The sequence below is a fragment of the Pygocentrus nattereri genome, chromosome 30 (assembly GCF_015220715.1).
Source record: "Pygocentrus nattereri isolate fPygNat1 chromosome 30, fPygNat1.pri, whole genome shotgun sequence".
Lineage (NCBI taxonomy): Eukaryota > Metazoa > Chordata > Actinopteri > Characiformes > Serrasalmidae > Pygocentrus > Pygocentrus nattereri.
The window spans coordinates 14,793,472-14,813,982 of record NC_051240.1 but is presented as its reverse complement, the minus strand read 5'-3'; the positions used below and the strand labels follow the sequence as shown (position 1 = coordinate 14,813,982).

At 42.8% G+C, this 20,511-nt stretch overlaps 1 protein-coding gene across 2 annotated transcripts in view; it reads right to left on the bottom strand.

Moving 5' to 3' along the window:
• Window positions 1-900: 900 nt before the first annotated feature.
• LOC108430850 (protocadherin-9) overlaps window positions 901-20,511 on the bottom strand; it is a 492,739-nt gene continuing 473,128 nt past the window's right edge. For both annotated transcript variants that reach the window (XM_017703638.2, XM_017703639.2), the window contains one exon: window positions 901-1,731. In XM_017703638.2, coding sequence (XP_017559127.2) covers window positions 1,355-1,731 — 377 coding nt within the window. In that variant the 3' untranslated portion in view covers window positions 901-1,354. The remainder of the gene's footprint in view (window positions 1,732-20,511) is intronic.

Sequence of the window (20,511 nt, the reverse complement as noted above, 5' to 3'; positions counted from 1 at the left end):
GCAATTATTTTCAATTTAAAGCACATTTGAAATTTAACATTACAATAATGACTCATTACTGAAATAAAACATTTAGCCATTTACAAATATATTGCTGTTGAATTGTAATTGTGTGTCGTTTTTTTTTTTTCCCCCTCGAGGAAAAGACATCAAGTTTAAGTAGAAATTGAGTGCTTACATCAATAATACAAAATAGTTTTGAAAAAAATACGTTTGCCAGGTTTTGGTGAATAAATGCAAAGTGAAACTGCAAGATTCACAGCGTGTGGGGTGCGTTTTGTTTCTTCTTCTTTTTTTTTTTCGTTCTTTCCTTTCGTTTGAACAGTGGCAGGGAATGCGAGTTGTGATTCTTTACTCTTCGTTTCCGGTCGTCTCGTTCTAAAAAGACACGGACAGGAAAATATGAAGCCCCCTCCCGAGAAAGACCCATCCAATAGCACCACCCCCCCCCCCCTCAAAAAAAAAAAAAAATTAAATTAATAATAGTAAAAAAAATAACCCTGCTTTATGGTAAACAATAATAGACAACTGCCATGATCACTGATCTACCCATGTGATTATTACAAGTACATAAAATCGGTTAGTATTAAGTTATATTTACAAACACGCCAACAATGACAGACTAAACGAGGTACCCACTAACAGTGTATTAGCACAATGCTTTCTCAACTGTGATTTTTCCATTTTTCTTTGATGGTGTAGATTAATATAGTCCCAAAACAGCTCAATAACAACCACGTCACAATATTTGTATACTGTATATTGGTCAGCCATAATATCATTTTTTAAAAACTGGTATACATAGGGGTAGTCCCACTTTACCTCTCGCTCTATTTCAATCTCTCAATCCTCTCAGTCGCACTCATTTTGCAGTCACCGTTATAGATGAAGTTACACATGTTTTTCTGTATTCTATCAGAATTTTGCAACAAATTCCAGACGTTTTCCTCTTTTTTTTGTTTGTTTTTTCTCTTTTTTTTTTCATTTTTTTTTTCATTTCCAGATGGGCATGGACTCTTCGGAATTCGGGATTCCTCAGACGTTCCGCGCAAGGTTCGGGTTTGTTTTTCGCATAGTATACTGTATACTGTCCTGCATAAGCGCTTAGAAGTCTAAGTAATAGTAGAAGTCTACTTCCGTACATGTTTACTAATCACATAGCGGTATAGCATCGATCTTCTAATAATAACAGTAAGAATAATACGAATAATAAAAGGATAAAAGGGACGGACAAAAAAGGGAAGAGATGGAATCAAAAGAACAGAAGTGTAGTATTATAATAATAATAGTAATAATAATAGTGATAAGAACAGTTGCTGGGGTGGTTAAAGAGGAAAACAAACTGCAGAGGCTCTTAAAGCTGCTGTTCCTTTGGGCTTTCTTGGCCAGAAGCGGTCTGGTAGGATTTCAGGCTGGCCAGTGGGATATCAGCCATGTGACCGCTTCCGTTGGGGCCGAAATGTCCCTCCGAGCTCCCGTAGGCCTTTCTGTCCCCGAATGGCTCCTGCCCGCCGCGCTCGCCCTTCCAGCCGCGGCTCAGCGTGTGACCGTTCAGAAGTTTGTCTTTGGTCCACTCCTTCTGGCTGCTGTAGGACGACACGGGTGATTTCGGAGACGGGTAAGACGTCAGCCCGGGCGGCATCCAGCAGTTATCCGAGTGGCCCAGCACCAAACACTCCTGAGTGCACATTTCCGTCGCCTCCACCAGCCCCCGCGGGCCCAGCGGCCCATCTGCGGAAACAGAGGAACAAAACAAAGGCTGAGAGGAGGCTAATGCAGGTCGGGAGACGGAGCAGGAAGACTGAGCAATGCTGAACACAGAGTTCAATTGACCTTTCTGAGCTCCATCATCTTGTGTAGCTACTGTTGTGAGGCTAGACAAGCTACACAGAATGCTGGGCCCATTCAAGCTAATGAGAAACACTGTGGCATGTGTGCCAAACGCCTCATTATCCGAGGTAGCTTTGCGTAATCTTATGCCTTACAGCTGCACAGGGTTCGTATTTTGGCAGAGGTCTTGGAGGAATCCCTGGAGGAAAGTCCGACTACGAGGTGACTAACGTAGAACATTGGTATAGTAGATTTCTACAGTAGGCTTACCCCTGTGGTTTCTTCATAAGTATTACTAGTCAAGAATAATTGAACTTTAAATCAATATGAATGACTTTTTGGACTTAACTCTCTGGGGGAAGGCACAACAGCTAGGTCCAAAGGCCAACTTTACTCAGTTCATTAATTAAAATATATTATTTCAGCAGCAATAAACGGTTTTGTCATTCGCAGGCAGGTCCTATAGAAAGCAAAACCCCAATTACAGGGAGATTCACTCGAAAGAGGCCCCGGATGTTCTGTCCTAACTCCTTCTAGGACGAAGCAATCTGGACCAAACAATGTGCAATGAGCTCCTCAGTATATGCATCTTAGAACAAGCCAGGATACCTCTGCATCTGAGCGATGAGGTAGGTGCCAGACAGCCGTCGCTACATTTAACCTCCGATTGCAACCCCTTCGTGTGTCTGACATAAAATCACTTCCAGTATCACATCATGCAATCGATTACACACACGTCAAGGTATGCAGTGTACTTTTTAGGTTCAGATTGCTTCAGCAGGAGTTACAGCACAATATTCTGGGCCTCTTTCGAGTGAACCTCCCTGTACAACTCAGTCTGCCATACAAATGCTGGCCATATATTGGCTGTTGCACAAAAACGTGTTACTGCATGACAGACATTTAACAACACCTCATATTGGCAACATTATATCTGGTTGTTCAGTATAATCCCATTATGCCTTCTTATAGGCTATCAGTTGTTTTTGGTGGGATATGCAGCACTGTGGTGATTCATGACAGGTCCGAGGTACTGAAGAGAACCACAGGTGGTCAGTACCGCACAAGAGGGGTGCCCGAGTGCGATGACTCTCATAGAACACGAGCCAATGCTTGAGCTCTATTCAAGAGCCAAGGCTGAGCCTCATCTCATTGAGATGGATCATAAAGAATGGGTAATATAACGGTTATTATACACACCAACCAGGACAGAAATGCAGGGGCTCAAGCTCCTCTGGAAAATATGAGAGGAGTGCTTGAGAGTGACCCTATGTTGCTTACGATGTTTTCATTGGAATCCATTTGTCTCCCAGTCACAGCCATCGAGCAGCGTGACTTTTGATATTTGGCTCAAGGATAAATATCGTAGCTCTCACAATGAATGGGGCTTTGAGGCTGGCGGCATGCACAGGGTAGCTTTATTTCTGTGCAGGTCATCACAGGCAGGGGTCAAGCAATCACAAGCAATAGGACAAAGCCAGGGTCAAAACTGGCATGTTCTGTCTGTCTGTCTGTCTGTCTGTCTGCCCTGCGATGGACTATTGACCTGTCCAGGGTGTACCCTGCCTTTTGCCCAGTGACAGCTGGGATAGGCTCCAGCTCCCCCATGACCCAGAAGGACAAGTGGCTTAGAAGATGTATGTGTGTGTATGGCTGTAAGTCATAACCATCGGTTTTCTCTTTCCACTGTGAATATCATGCATATAGAGCACCAGCACTGACCTGAGGTGATATATACTATGATGAAAACTGCTTCACTTCACTGGCATAATGTATGTATGAACACAAACAAAGCCTATTCTGTGGTACCAGTAAACAGAGCACCTGTTCACTTTCTTTACAATTAAACACCTCGGCAAGCCGTCCAGCAGCCCTGCTGCATGATTCTGCTGTTCCTTCCCCTCTTTCTTTCTGCATTTATTAATCCCCTCCCTTCAGAAAACTGATCCGCTCAAATAAAAACGCAGCCGCTCAAGTTTTTGCTTCAACAAAACCTAATTGTGTAAAACAGTGTTGCTTCATTAGAGTGAGTTATTGCAGGAGCATGTATTATTCATGGCCAGGCCCCAGCCAGCAAGTGTTAATTTATGTTCAGAGAAAACAACAGAGACTTCAGAGAGACCAGCATATTGCTTCATAAAGAGCTGGGCTACGTTCGCATTAACACATCAAAAGTGAGGGCATTTCCCTCGACATGCAAAAACTCTGTTCTCCAGCATTAGAGACACAGGGGTCAGACCACTGGGTTCAGCATCAAATTATAGGAAAGCCCTAAATGGAATAATCACATTTACAGTTTTCCCCTCACAACAAATGTAGACCATCAGCCAACACGTGTCTGGGGTCTGAAGTTTGCTTCTTTAGCTCTGCACTGGAGCTGGGAAGCTAATGTAGCTAACAAGTAATGGAAACCTATGAGGAAAACCAATTAGCATTGTCCGAATCATCACACTCGCCTCCAGGTGTGTCCCATTCAGTGATCTGGGATAGAGTGGTGGCTTATGAGGGTTTCTGACACGGTCTGACATAATGTTGTCTATCAAAAATGGACAAAAGTATAACGCATAGGTGAAAGCAGTCACTGCAGCCACCTCGAATCCTGAATCCGGAATTTTGTCCATACTGGATGTCGCGATCAAACGTGCCTCGGTGGAGATTCTCACACTCTTTTTATAGATAACACTGTTCTACTACAGCAATCAAAGTCTATGTTCATGACCAAGTGGAAGTGGGAGGTTTTAGACTTTATGTTACTTTTGATTTTTAATTGATGATTAAATTTGATGATTGGTGATAAAAAATGATTTTTAATATTAAATTATTTAAAAGTTTCGGTGAAGAATATTTAGTTTATTTCATGTGTAAAGAGATAAAAAAAGAGATACAAAAATATTCCATATATATATATATATATATATATATATATACACATATTATACACACACACACTCACACACCCCTCACTGTTTTTGGAAGAAAACCTCGCATCTCCAAAATTGTAACTTTACAGAAGAAGGAAAAAACCTGCTTTACTTTTAATGTAAGTCAATGGAACCAGAATTTTAGAAATATATATATATATATATATATCAATCCATATGAGACAAATATGCATCACATATAATGAAAATTCATACATGCTAATGTCACCCCGTGACCCTGAGGGAGAAGCAGCTTAGAAAATGTGTGTGTGTGTGTGTGTGTGTGTGTGTGTGTGTGTGTGTGTGTGTGTGTGTGTGTGTGTGTGTGTGATATATGTCATATGTTTGAAATCAATATGTTGCCACATATCAGTTTTCAATATGGGCAGCAAAACCAGCATATGTTGTGCTTTATATGCCGATATAATGGATCACCAGCTAAACCAGCACAAGAGCAGCACTAGACCAGCATAAACCACTACAGACCAGCTTAGACCAGCGTGGAGTTCATGCAGAATACAGAAGCAAACCCAGGAGTGGGTTGGGGGTTCTCCAAGGAGGAGCTTGTTCACCTCACATGTGCATTCATGTGGTTTATGTGAGAGATAAACAAAACAAGAAAAAGAGAGGTTGTGAAACAGCTGTTGTAGTTCATAAACCAGCTGACATCTATCACTTCTGGCCTATTTTGCTGATGTTTTGATCTCACACAAAGCAGAAATAAAAACTGGGTTGTATTTTTTTAAAATGTACTTTTTCCATTTCACTATATTTGTACAGTTTATCTGATTGTTTTCTGTTGTTTGTTCAGTTCTGTCATCCGGCACGACGAAAACAGTCCTGGTGTCACAACTCAGCGCACGCTGCACAATGTTGATGCACTGGATTTTATCATCCGACTCCGCAGCGGGTTCATGTTGTCCCTGCCTACGTCTGGGGTGAGGTGGGAAATTGCATGAATGTCATTTTTTTTCCCTGAACTTTTCCTTTAAAAATACACAAGGCTGTAAATAGAAGTCTCAGATTGATGCCTCTGTATTTTACCACTGCAGTCCCGCTGTGTGTGTGTAGTGTGTAATCTTTCAGCAGGAGCAGGTTTAGGTCTGGCTGCTAAAGGGGTCGACAGGCTGTGGCTGATAACACAGAGAGACAGAGAGGGAGAGAGAGTGAACCCTCGCTTTGCCGCGCTGGACCGCCTTCTGCCGCATCTCTGCCAAATCCATACAAACCAACACGCTTCAGCGCGCGCTCAAAACAGCAGCGTCTCGCAGCCAGTCAGAGCATGAACACGGCCGGAATTGTCTTGGCTTTCCATCAGAAAAGCAGCTTGAGGTGTGTGCTGCGAAAATATCCACACGGAAAACACGATGCATTGAATTTACTTGATTTAAATGCCACGTGAATGTCCAAAAATATCCAGACACCTCTGCTAATAGTAAATCCAGCTACCCGTTGCTGACACAGGTGATGATCTGTGCAAACACAGCTGATATCATTTCCATAGAAAAGCATTCCTAATTGGATGGGACCCTCTGGAGCAGCAGCACATCAGCAAGGTCACCACGCCCAGAGCCAAGTGTCAGCCTGGACAGGCAGATCTTTGGGATGCGTTTGAGTGGAGTTTGTGTTCCACAACTAATCATCCAACATCAGAACCAGAGGATCACGACCTGCTCCTCATAGCAATGTTCAACATCTTCACTAATGTAAATACATTTTAAAAAGAGGTGCCGAAAAGGGTTTTTCAAGCGATGCCAGAGGACCTTTTAAAAGCTTCTTTTCCAGTTTCAAGAGGAATTCCACCTTTTTGTTCAAATTTTCTGCATAATTTAGTGGTTGAGATGTAAACAGTCCATCAGAGTGGTTTGATATGAAGTGGTTCAGGGTAGAGGAACTCAACGACTCCGATTTCTTTACAGTGGTGATGATAGAAACCAGAGGTCACGGTGTCTACAACACAAATACAGACAAAACTACCAGTGAGCCTACACGAGTCTTCGGAGTTTTATATGGAATACTGATGATGGAAAATAGTGGAAAGTTTTATTTGGGGACTATTTTGCCTTATAAGACCCTGCATGTATCTCTCCGCCATAAATGACCTATAAAAATATCCTAAACTATCATAAAACTGGCACAGTTTGACAGTTTAATTATGACGAAAGGTTGAAAAATTGGTGGAACTTTTCCTTCAAAATGTGCTTCCTAGGACCATTATACAAAAATTTTCTAAAAAGATCGTAAAACAGGCATCAGACAGTTAATTTGTAACCATTTCATGTAACAGCTTTTTGTAAGGGGGCTTTTAAAGGCATTAAACGCTTCAGACGTCTGGTTCCTATCACCATCACTGTGAAAAATCCCGACTCGGTAAGTTTACTTGACTCTGTTTACCTTTTACCAACTGAATTACACCGAAAGCTTGAAAAATCAGTGGAATTTCCCTTTAAAGGTGCTTCAGGGAACCATCACATAAAAAGTTCTTTTAACTGTAAAATGGTTCTTCAGACTCACACATCTCATTTACAAACATGGTTCTTTAAAGAACCATCCACTGAAAGGTTCTTCATGGAACCAAATGTCATTTTTCTATGGTGCTGCACAAACTCCCCATCAAGTACCGTCTCCTGGCAACCGCCAAACCCAGACTCGTCCATCGGATTCCCAGACGGAGAAGCGTGATTGGTCACTCCAGAGAACACGTCTCCACTGCTCTAGAGTCCAGTGGCGGCGCTTTACTCCACTGCATTCCACGCTTTGCATTGCGCTTGGTGATGTAAGGCTTGGATGCAGCTGCTCGGCCATGGAAACCCATTCCATGAAGCTCTCTACGCTGTTCTTGAGCTGATCTGAAGGCCACAAGAAGTTTGGAAGTCTGTAGTGATTGACTCTGCAGAAAGTCGGTGACCTCTGCGCACTATGCCCCTCAGCAATCCGCTCATTTTACGTGGCCGACCACTTCGTGGCTGAGCTGCTGTCGTTCCCAATCGCTTCCACTTTGTTATAATCCCACTGACAGTTGACTGTGGAATATTTAGTAGTGAGGAAATTTCACGACTGGACTTGTTGCACAGGTGGCGTCCGATCACGGCACCACGCTGGAATTCACTGAGCTCCTGAGAGCGACCCATTATTTCACTAATGTCTGTAGAAGCAGTCTGCAGGCCTAGGGGCTCGGCTTTATACACCTGTGGCCATGGAAGTGACTGGAACACCTGGATTCATTGATTTGTATGGGGTAGTGAAAACTTTTGGAAATATAGTGCATCTTAAATGTAAACAATATAACTAATATTTCTCATCATGACTGCTGTAGTATTATTGTAAGATTATTCAAATTATGTTTAGACGGTTTTATTGATATAAAGTGATCTTAGTAAATGAAACTCACTGCGCTGACAGAACTTGTTTCATAACAGAAGCAAAAATGTGTGTAATAATTCAATTTTACTGGATAAGATCTTTTTGTAGAAGTAAAAAATGTCTTGAAATATGTTGAATAATCTTATAATATTGAGAAATATTAGATACTGCCTACCTATAATATGATTTCACTTGCTACAATCATCTTTTGAAGCATCAGGTGTGGCTCTCCACTTCTGACGGTGAATAATGTATGCATTAAAGTCTAAGACCAAGTCTGTATTCACAAACTAAGGGGTGCAATAGGTAATGAATAGGAGTAAAACGTGGGGAAAAGCCATTTAAATATTGAGTGAGCGTTCCAAACTGTAGTCAGACCAGATCAATGGAGCTATTCACTGCATATCATATTAAAACGTATTGCCAAGCAAACTTAAAATTACATTCTGTGCTTTCGTATCACTGCTCCAAAACTCCATAATCAAATATTGTACAGTTCAACCTAAAATATATTTCCAATAAAGCAGCACTCAGTGAATCCCTGACACAGGCTAATATTTCTGGAGCCTGGCTAATGCAATAACAGTGAGACCACTGCAGATTCAGCAGGCCATATTTTCATCTTAACAAGTGTTACAAAAAGTGGACATGGGGTTTTAACCCTTAGGCTTCGTCTGCACTAAAGCAGAGACGCCTAAATAACTCAACTTTTTCTTTCCATTGTCCTTAAAGTCCAGAGTGAAACACCGATCATGCGTGACATCATGACCACCTCCTTGTTTCTACACTCTCTGTCCACTTTATCAGCTCCACTTACTGTATAGCTGCACTCTGTAGTTCTACAGTTACAGACTGTAGTCCATCTGTTTCTCTGATACTCTGTTACCCTGTTCTTCAGTGGTCAGGATCCCCATGGACCCTCACAGAGCAGGTACTGTTTGGGTGGTTTGGTCAGCGCTGCAGTAACACTGACGTGGTGGTGGTGTGTTAGTGTGTGTTGCGCTGGTGTGAGAGGATCAGACACAGCAGTGCTGCTGGAGTTTTTAAACCCCTCAGTGTCGCTGCTGGACTGAGAACCAAAAATATCCAGCCAGCAGCATCCTGTGGGCAGCGTCCTGTGGGCAGCGTCCTGTGACCACTGATGAAGGACTAGAGGATGGCCAACACAAACTGTGCAGCAGCAGATGAGCTGTCGTCTCTGACTTTACATCTACAAGGTGGACCGACGAGGTAGGAGTGTCTAATAGAGTGGACAGTGAGTGGACACAGTGTAGCCGATGACAGAAGTAACCTCATAAATATGACAGAGATTACATTCAACTGTTAAAAGTTGGCTGATTTTGGAACAACAGCCACCAGTACAGATGATTTTACATAGAAAGACAACAACATTTTAAGGCCAGTAAGGCTGTACAATGTCACCTGAAATGAAAGATCAGTTTCTTCCAGGAAAAAAAACAGAAACATCATCTTTGCAACATTTTTTTTTATCTGGAGGGCTTTTCTACTGAAATTACTTCCATATATTATATATCTTTTGACAGATAGATATTCCTCTCCAAACTCCATTTGCTGCTTCCAGCATCAGGAAGCAATAGGTTCAATGTTGTGTGCACTGTTGGTCACACAGTTGTAGAATTAATACTAAATTTAGCATAATTAAAGGAATAATTTGGCAGGAAAACTCATTTTCAAAATCCATTTCCCCCCTTAGCCACGAGGCTAAAGCAGCTGACGAGTAATAGAAGCGTACACCCCACCAGCAGCGTGTAAACTGCATGGCTGAAATTGAACTGACTTTTATAGGACATACTGTTATTGATAAAAACGGGAAATTTTATTCAGCTTTTCAGTCCATTTTAACCGATGTCAGTGCAGGGACTCTGGTTCAGTACTGGTTCTAACATTCCCTCACCAAACTTGTCCCGCCCCTCAGAAGACTGCGACACCCTAGACAAGTGGCCACTCACACGAGAGAGTGATTTTTCTATTTTTCACTGGGATCGCGCTGCCCTCGGCTAGAGTAGCGTGAGTGAGCAAAATAAAGCAAGGCAAGTTTTTTTATATAGCACCTTTCAAACACTGCTGGCATCCGACGTGCTTTACAAATGAGGCAGTTCAGAGTCAGGGTTGTTCAAAAAAGAAAATCAAAATTAAAAACAATATTAAAAACATAATTAAAAACAATACAATTGAAGGAGAAAATCATTCATTAAAAAATCGAATTAGAAATTAAATCAGGATAGGTAAATAATCCAATTAAAAGTTAGATTAGGATTAATTACAGATGAAAAAGGGACTAGAAACGCTAAGAGTGTTTGAACTGAGCTGAGAGCTCCTCAAGCAGGAACGTTTTCAGGCTGATTTAAAGTGTCCAGTGAAGGGGCTCTTCTAATTAATTAAGACCCTTATTAGTCCCACAACAGGGAAATTTCGCCTCTGCAATCTGAGCAGGGAAACACCACATACACACTATTGAGCACACACACTAGGGGGCAGTGAGCACGGCTGTCCAGAGCGGTGGGCAGCCCTATCCACAGCGCCCAGGGAGCAGTTGGGGGTTAGGTGTCTTGCTCAAGGACACTTCAGTCATGGACTGTCGGCTCTGGGGATCGAACCGGCAACCTTCTGGCCGTAATGCTGGTTCCCTAAAACTCCAGCCCACGACTGTCCCCCGCTCTCCGTCTCCTTCTCCAGGTTTAGTCTTCACCTCCGGCAGGACTAACTGACCAGTCCCTAATGAACTGAGAATTCAGCTTCATCGTGTGAAATAAAAATGCTGGTCCTGAACCATTTAGACATTTATAGACCAGTAATAGTATCTTAAATTCTATTCTGTGCAAACAAAGTAAACAGAAAGTAAACAGCTCGCAAAGTAAACTTTGAAAACTGTTTATTTGAGAAGTCCGAGCAGCTACTGGTGCACCGTCCTTCTGCTTGTTGTTCCAGACTGTGTAGGGCTTAGTTTTGTGAACTAGCAGAAAAATAATGAAGTTACATCAGCAGGTGGAGCCGTTACAGCTAGTAAATCCCAGGATGGATGCAGTAGATTGTTGATATCAGTTCCTGCACAGACTCAAACTAGAGCTATTTAATCATCTGCCTCACAATATACTGAGCTTTTCACATATTCATGCCAACATGATCACGAAACACGCCTAACAGCATTTAACAGGATTTAACTCACTACAATATGCACTTAATAATCGGATGAATGCAGAAAATCTGAGTTTTTCACACACGCTCAGACTGAGGAATCTGAAAGAAATCAGAGTAAGAGTTTAAATGCATGGAGAAATCTGATCACTGAGCTCAAATCCAGCCTCTTTTTCTGACTTCTTAAGCAGATTTCTAGAAAATCGGACTGAGCTGTTTACATGACCATTTGAATAATCAGATAATTAATGTGATTGTGATCAGATTATTGAGTGCATGTAAACTCACTGACAGTTACAGAGTAACTGCAGGCCTCTGACTGTGGTCACCAGCTATCACTGGTTAATCTACATCTATCCAATGACAGGCTGATTTTCTTCTATTTTCAATATTGTATATAAATTGTAAAATTATATCCTCCATTTATATATACTATACTATATATATACTACATTTACAAAATTAGTCAGCCACCCATCCAAATCATTGAATTCAGGTGTTCCAGTCTCTTCCATGGCCACAGGTATATAAAGCCGAGCCCCTGGGCCTGCAGACTGCTTCTACAGACATTAGTGAAAGAATGGGTCGCTCTCAGGAGCTCAGTGAACTCCAGCGTGGTACCGTGATCGGACGCCACCTGTGCAGCAAGTCCAGTCGTGAAATTTCCTCACTACTAAATATTCCACAGTCAACTGTCAGTGGGATTATAACAAAGTGGAAGCGATTGGGAACGACAGCAGCTCAGCCACGAAGTGGTCGGCCATGTAAAATGACAGCGCGGGGTCAGCGGATGCTGAGGGGCATAGTGCACAGAGGTCACCAACTTTCTACAGAGTCCATCACTACAGACCTCCAAACTTCATGTGGCCTTCAGATCAGCTCAAGATCAGCGTAGAGAGCTTCATGGAATGGGTTTCCATGGCCGAGCAGCTGCATCCAAGCCTTACGTTTCATGCTCCCAACTTTGGGGACGGCCCCTTCCTGTTCCAACATGACTGCCCACCAGAGCACAAAGCAGGTCCATAAAGACGTGGATGAGCCAGTTTGGTGTTGAAGAACTTGACTGGCCTGCTCAGAGTCCTGACCTCAACCCGACAGAACATCTTTGGGATGAATTAGAGCGGAGACTGTAAGCCAGGCCTTCTCGTCCAACATCAGTGTCTGACCTCACAAATGTGCTTCTGGAAAAACGGTCAAAAATTCCCATAAACACTCCTAACCCTTGTGGAAAGCGTTTCCAGAAGAGCTGAAGCTGTTATAGCTGCAAAGGGTGGGCCGGCATCATATTAAACCCTATGGATTAAGAATGGGATGTCACTGTTACCCCTTGACTTGCTTATTGAGGCTTGGACCTAGATTTTCAGTAAATCTTCTTTAAATAAATTTTGTTGACATTTAGGTTTTAAAATATGACATTTTTCATTGCATTATGTTAAAAAATGTATGGTGCCCTGCTCATCCAAGCTTTCTGCTTATAATCAATTGGTCTACTCTTCTGAAAAGGCTTTATGCTAGATGTTGGTTTTGATTGCATTCAACCACAGGAACATTACTGGAGTCAGGTAGTGATGTCGATCATTAGTTCTGGATCACAAACGCCACTGAAGCTCATCCCAAAAGTACTGGATGGAGACCCATTGCTCCAAAACGCCAGTTCCACTGCTCCACAGCCCAATGCTGGGGGCTTTATAGGACCCTAGCCAGCGCTTGGCATTGAGCGTGGAGGCTCATGTGCAGCTGCTGCAGAGCATCGCATTCCATTAGCAGCGCTCTACTATGGAGATAAACAGCTGTGTCAGCAACAGGCACATCTTAAAGCAGATGAATTAACTAATTCAAGCTTTGTCTGGATACGTTTGGATGTATGAAGTATTTTATTGCCCTGGATTCGCCCAGGGCGGAAAACTATCAAGTACAAGCTGACAAGGGCCTGTTTAATCATCACTGAACGGGAGGAAGAGGCTGAATCAGCCGCGATGCAGCAGGTACGACAGGGACGAAGGCAAACACACCTCAGGCGCTTCGCTGCTGCTCAGGGCCGCGACTCAGTGCCTCACTGTGACGGTGAAGGTGGTGGACTGTTCTGGTTAATCTGTTCTGTAGACCCGTCGCCTCATTTCTGCCTCCTGATTGGACTAATAACACACACCATTTAGTCCTCCAACATCCCACAATCCCTCATTCCTCATCAGGACTGAGGCTAATGCTGCTGCTGAATCGGCTGCTTAATTAGTATTCTCCTCTCTCTCTCTCTCTATGTTTCTCTGTCTCTGTCTCTCTCTTTTCCTCTCTCTGTGTCTCTCTGTGTCTCTCTCTCTCTCTCTCTGTCCCACTGTCTCTTACCTTCTCTCTCATTGTCTTTCATTCTTTCCATCTCTCTCCCAACCCTCTTGTTCTTTCCTCTCTCTATTTTCTTTCTTTCTTTCTCCCTCCCTCCCTGTCCTTCCTCTCAGTCTCTCGCCCCTCACCCGTTCTTCTCTCTTTCCCTCTTTTCTCCGTCGCTGTAAGAAAGTAAACTCCCCTGAATGTCCAGCTCTTCCTGCACTGACCCTGCGTGATGTTATGGATTCTTCACCTAAAGAGACGCAGTCAGTCTGAACCGTATTAACACTAGAGCTGCACCTCACACACGCCTGCACTCGTCTACACACCTTCTCGCCGTTCACTGCTTCATTCACATTCAGAAAGCCTGGGCGTTTCCTGTCCAGCAGCGAGACGTTTCTTCTTACTGTCCATCCACAGCGTGACGGACGGGTCTGACATAGATTTCTGCCCTTTTCTGCATCTTTTGTGCTCATTTCTGCTTCTGTTCTTTCCTTTTGCCGTTCCCTTTCTTTCCCTTTCCTGTTCTTTTCTTCTGATTTCTGTCCTTTCCCTTCCCTGTTCTCTTCCGCCCAGCTCTTCTTTCTGTTTCTGATTCATTAACATACCTGCATGCCTCCCTGCGATGTCTTGGTCCGTCAAACATTCAGTGTGTTTAATCCCAGAGACGCAGTTAAACAGCTTTCACTGTTTTACTTTCCTCTGCTTTAATAAAAACCCACCCCATCCCTAACACCCCCCCTCCATCCCTGCCATTCCCCTGTCCCTAACACCCCCCCCCCCCCCTTAACCCCCCCCCCACACACACACACACACATCCCCCTGCACTTCATCTCAGAGTGAAAGTTAAAAGAAAGCTGAGAAGAGTTTTCTGATTGCTCAGACTGAGGATGAGGATGATTACCCCTCCAACCCCCACCCACCCACCGCTCGGCGGTCACGGCCAAGTCCCTATCAGTCCTGATAATGGGCTGCAGGAATGGCACACAGCACAGCATTATGGGACTGACACTGGGAATCATTGGGGATGAATTAGAGGCTGAATCACGGTGACAGGAAAATGAATTTTACAAATGAGATCAGAAAGAGAGATGGTGGTGGACGAGAGAGAGAGAAGAAAAAGAAAGGGGGGGGGGAGCTGGAGAAAAGGAGACGGCGTTGGAGAGGGAGAAAGATAGAGAGGAGGAAAAAGAGCAGGGGAAGGAGAAAGGATGAGTGTGTGTGTGTGTGTGTGAGTGTGAAGTTTCTCCACACTTCCCCTCGTAACAGTGTATTACTTGTGGGAGAGCTTTCAAACCACACTAACGTTACGGTGAATTCGAGAGGATTTTCGATTTGGGACGGCCGACCCTTGCTCACTAGGAGAGAGAGGAAAAGAGAAAAGGGGGAGGGGGGCTCCCTTTTTCACCAAAGAACACAATTTCACCCCCAAAACGTGGAGCACGAATGCATTTCCTTCATTTGAATGGTCTCTTTTTCATCGGTGTGTGCTCACGACATCTGAAAGGATCGTTTTCCTCAGCCAGTCCGAGACGTCCTGCCTGAATCAGCACTAAACCCATCGCAACTTCACAAAAATAAAGACTGTTTCATTTATATCAGCGTTTTTTTATCCTCTAATTCTGCGGGGTGTATTTTGGTTTGTCCATCTGAATCTACATAATCAAATCATAAGAAAAAATGATTCAGTAACTGCATGAAATAAATGTAACTATTATTATTTTTTTAAAAAGCTCCTCAGATTAACAGAACGTGTGTTTTCTGATCTCCACATATCACTACATGCTCACAATCCACTGCTGAAAGCCAAAAATCTCCGCCGCTCTTTGTGTTGTTTTCTAAAAGTGATGTTTCCAGAGCAGATCACTGAAGAGACGCCGTCTGTTTATAGTTTAGAGCCCAGATTTGGGGAAAAACGGGTCGACTTTCAGTAGAAAAACAAACTGAGTTCAGCTTCTTTTATTATAAGGGTTTAAAATGACATCACCGTCTATTAGACTGGAGAGAAGAGCTACAGCCTCACACGACGCCCAGCTTCTGAATGGAGCTTATGAAATATGAATGTTATGAAGAACAAGACCGAGTGCGGTTTGGACCCACCGGTGGTCCCGAGGAGTTGAAGTGGTTAATCATACTGTTTGAACAATATGACTAATACGCTCTGTTAAGGGACTGTATGTGTTGAGGTATCACTTTACCTGCTATATAGCACTGATATAAAGGTGCTATAAACATGTCACAAGCTGTCAAGAGCTGACATGTTGATTTTGTTGTTATATAAACGTGTCACGTTAGAATTATGTGTAATTATCATGTCAGGTGTCATAATGTTTGATGTGACAGCTCATGTCACACGCTAATTTGTGCACTTTAGTAAAAAGAAGCACATCAAACATTTTGATGCATGTCATAATAATTACAGGAAACGATAACATGACACTTGTATGACTGGACAAAACCTGCCAAGAGATCAAGTCAGAGTTTATTTATGCAGCACTTTTTACAGCAGGTGGTGTCACAAAGCAGCTTTACAGAACAATTCGGGTCTGAGCCTCCATGAGCGGCGCCAGGGGCAACAGTGGCAAGGAAAAACTCCCTAAGAGCAAGAAGAAGGAACCTTGAGAGGAACCAAGACTCAGAAGGGGAACCCATCCTCCTCTGGACCACACCGGACAGCAAACAGTGTTAGTATAAAATATTAAAAAGATATTTTTGGCCTAGCTATTTTAATGTTATGTAGCAGGGATCAAATAAAGTGTCACCATTAATTTACATATTTACATTTAAACTTAGTCATATGTTTGTGTGACTTAGAACCTCTTAGAACCCTAAAAATGGCCCTAAAATTGCTGAAACATCAGTGTCACTGCTAGGCTGAGAACAGTCCACCAATCAAAAATATCCAGCCAACAGCGTCCTGTGGGCAGCGTCCTGTGACCACTGATGAAGGACTAGAGGATGACCAACACAAACTGTGCAGCAGCAGATGAGCTGTCGTCTCTGACTTTACATCTACAAGGTGGACCAACGAGGTAGGAGTGTCTAATAGAGTGGACAGTGAGTGGACACAGTGTTTAAAAACTCCAGCAGCACTGCTGTGTCTGATCCACTCGCACCAGCATAACACACACTAACACACCACCACCACGTCAGTGTCACTGCAGTGCTGAGAATGACCCACCACCCAAATAGCACCTGCTCTGTGAGGGTCCTGACCATTGTAAGGGGTATATGTACCCTCTGTATAATTCTATTTATTTATTTTATCATTAATTCAGAGAAAGAACAATCGAACCATTTCAGCAAACGATAAAGAATTAAAGTGAGTGGGTGGTTTTCTGGGAGGGGGGCTGTTCATGTGTGCTAAGAAAGAGTCCACAGGTTTTGCATATCTAATATCAACTTCCGCAACAAAAGAACAAAAAAAAAAGTCACAGATGTGCAAAACTATAAATATACGCATGCATGTTTAATGCGTACAGTGTATACGTTGTGTACATGACCACATGAAGGTGTGCGGGGGGGGATGGTTGTGTGGGCAAGGAAGTAAATAAATATATAATGTGAACAATAGGCTCATTATCCTGGTCTGTGTGCGCAGAACTTGGCTTCAAAGCCAATGTTTTCATGTTCCGTCCCTGAAAAAAGCTGCACGTGTGTGCGTGAGTGCACAGTGGTATTAGTCATTTTCAACCAGAACCATTCGATCATTCGCTCCGGTCCTATTTTCTGCTTTGCCTCTTCCGTAATGATACCATTTCTATCAGCGAGTGAGATTGATTGGGCTGAATGACCTCGCAGTCCTGCCACGTTAACTAAATTACCCCGGCTCTAAAGTGTCCCCCAGCCCACTTCATTTCTGATTTTCTATTCCGCTGACAGGGCCGCGTCCGCCATTAACATGCAGATTGGAGCTCCAGGAGACGCGTTTTGAACAGGCATCCGCACGGGCAGCCCTCATCATCCATCACGCCGCAATGAGGCCCAAAACAACGCCTGATTGGAACTAGCTTTAAACCTCAGAGCAGCAGCGTTCCCTCTATCTCTTATAGCTACAGTGCAGCAGATGCTTTACATGGCTTTGCCTTCGGCAGCTGATCTAAACACACTATAAACTTTACATTAACAGCATTTGGCTGACGCTCTTCTCCAGAGCGACTTTCAGTCTGATCGTTTTACACACAGGGAGCTGAAGGTGGTGTTAGGAGTCTTGCCCAAGGACTCTTATTGGTATAGTGGGGTTACCCAGGTGGGGGATTGAACCCCAGTCTCCAGCGTAGAAGGCAGAGGTGTTACCCACTACACTACCCCAATCTACAATGCTCAGCCCCACCCACACAATCTGATTGGTTGGAAAACGTTATGCACTTGGTATTAATTTGGACTACAGTAGAGATTTTTCATGCCAGGTTTTGCTTTTCCAGAATATTTTCAATGAAATTCGATAATTTTGCTCCTTTATCTAGAGATTAAAGCCACCTGATCGATATGCATGTTAAATGATGCAAAGTAGTCCACTTCATTTCAATAGCATAGGTTGGTACAGACTGGGGTTCGAGTCCCCGCTCAGGTAAGCGCACTATGATACACAAACAAGAGTCCTTGAGCTACACTCCTAATGCTGCAGCCATTTAATTCTGTTAGATTGTTAAACCGTTAGTCACCATGGATAAGAAAGTCTGCCAAATGATATGCATCATAACACACCTGGTACTCTAGTGCATAAATATACATAAATATACATATATGCATAAAGTTCTGGGGACTTTTAAATAGAAATCTGCTTACATTTTATAATTTTTCTATGTAAAACTTCTACAAAACTTAAGGTACAAACTAATACATGCCCATGTTTGGGAGTAAGACCAAAGGCTGCACATTTTATCTGCCTGTTGTGATGTTGGCGCTCAAACCTTTGAGTCAAACAAGTTTCAATATGTACTAAACAACGGTTTGGAAAAGAAAGCTGTCAAATCATTAGTCCAATCACTGAATCTCTTCTTCAAACCAAAGAAAACACTTTGATAACATGAAGCCAATAAAAGTTTATCTGACTTGTAACAATAGCAGGACTCTTTGTGCTACACACAACAAAAAAGTAAGAAAAGAAAAGGCTGAGGAAAGATGGAAAGTAGAAGAAATAAACCACTGGTATACTAACAACCTGACATCGAACAGGTCAGCCAAGGAAAACAATAACGTTTGATGATAGAAACATTTTGAAGGCTGTGAAGTAAATACCAAAAACAACAGTCAGGGACATCATCAACAACTTCTACCTCTACTAAGAAGACTTCCAGAGGGGAAATATAGAGGCTGTACCACAAGAAGCAAACCAGTATGAATCAGAAGGCCAGACTAGAATATCTTGGGTTTCGCCTCACTTCAGAAACGAGCCACAAAACGTCTGCAACAGAGATTTATGGACTGATGAGGCCGAGATTAACCCTTATGAAAGTGGGGTGACGAAAGGCCAAAGTGTGGAGAAAGAAAGAATCTGCTCGTGATCCAAAATCAATGCTCAAATCATTAAATCCGCTCTTCATACTAAAGAGAACACTTCGACCAACACGAAGCAAGTAAAATAACCAATGGGAGGTTTTCTGACCTGGAACAGTAGGAGGACACCTTTATGCAACATAGAACCACTTCAAAAGCCTGTGTAAGGCATCATGAACAACTGTTGAAGAAACTCTTTTTGTAAGGTCTTTTTAAGGACGAGCAAATACCAGTTTCAGTGCTAACAGAACCTTTTCTCTCACGAAATTGAAAATTACAGCCTTTTATGAAAGTATTGTATTGGCAAGGCCGGTTGTTACACTGTTGCACCAAAGACGCCTGGGTTTGAGATCAAAAGATGAATGAGATGATAGATCAGAATTCCAGCTCTTGCTGATGTCCAGATGTGTTAAACAACTTACAACATGGTATTTTTTCTTTAAACCCTCCTATTTTTCAAGAGAGCAAAAATATATGAGGTCCAAAGATCTGTCCATGACAGAAAAACAACCCATTTTGATGAGCAAAGATGAAAAAATCTAGAAATGAACTAGTTTACTAACAACCTGACATCACACTGGTCAGCTCAGGAGAACAACAGCAGTTGATGACAGAAAGACTGTGAGGGCTGTGAAGAAAATCCTAAAAACATCAGTCAGGGTCATCACCAACATGTCCGGGCTGACGGTGTCACAACAGCACAAATATGGAAGCCAAACCACAACCACAAATCAGCAAAGAGAATCGGAAAGGCCAGATTGGAATTTGCAAAGAAATTTAGAAATGAGCCACAGATGAGGCCAAGAATCCGCCCATATCTCAAAGCATACAAGCTCATCGGTGAAGCATGGTGGAGGCAGTGTCGTGGTACGGGCTTGTGTGGCTGCTGCTGGAACAGACTCGTTATTCCTTACTGATGGTGTAGTTCATGATGGTAGCAGCAGAGTGAACTCAGAAGTCTATAGAAACACTCTGCCTGCCAGATTACAGAGAAGTGCATCCAATTCAATCAGGAGGAACTTCATTATGCAGCAAGACAATGATCCACAACAGTAGAAGCATCAACAGTTGAAGAACGCAGCAGTTTGGTGATGTCAGTGGGTCACTGGCTTGATACAGTTGCTGCAAGCAAGGGATACGCAAGCAAATAACTAGTGTTATTTACTTTGATCTACTTTAAGACAATCTGCTCCTACACCACCAAAGGTGCCGCGCTCTAATTGTTAAACACATGAGGAATAATTCTCATTCGTGTTTTAATCTCAAACCCAAATGTCTTCAGTGTACAGCAAAAAACAAAAGACTCAGCCTCGCTGTTGTAAAGGACTATAACAGAGAAAATATTAGAAAATTCCAAAAAAAAAAAAAGTGAATGGAATCACGGTGACAGGGCGTTTAATTGATTGAAGCAATTCTTCTA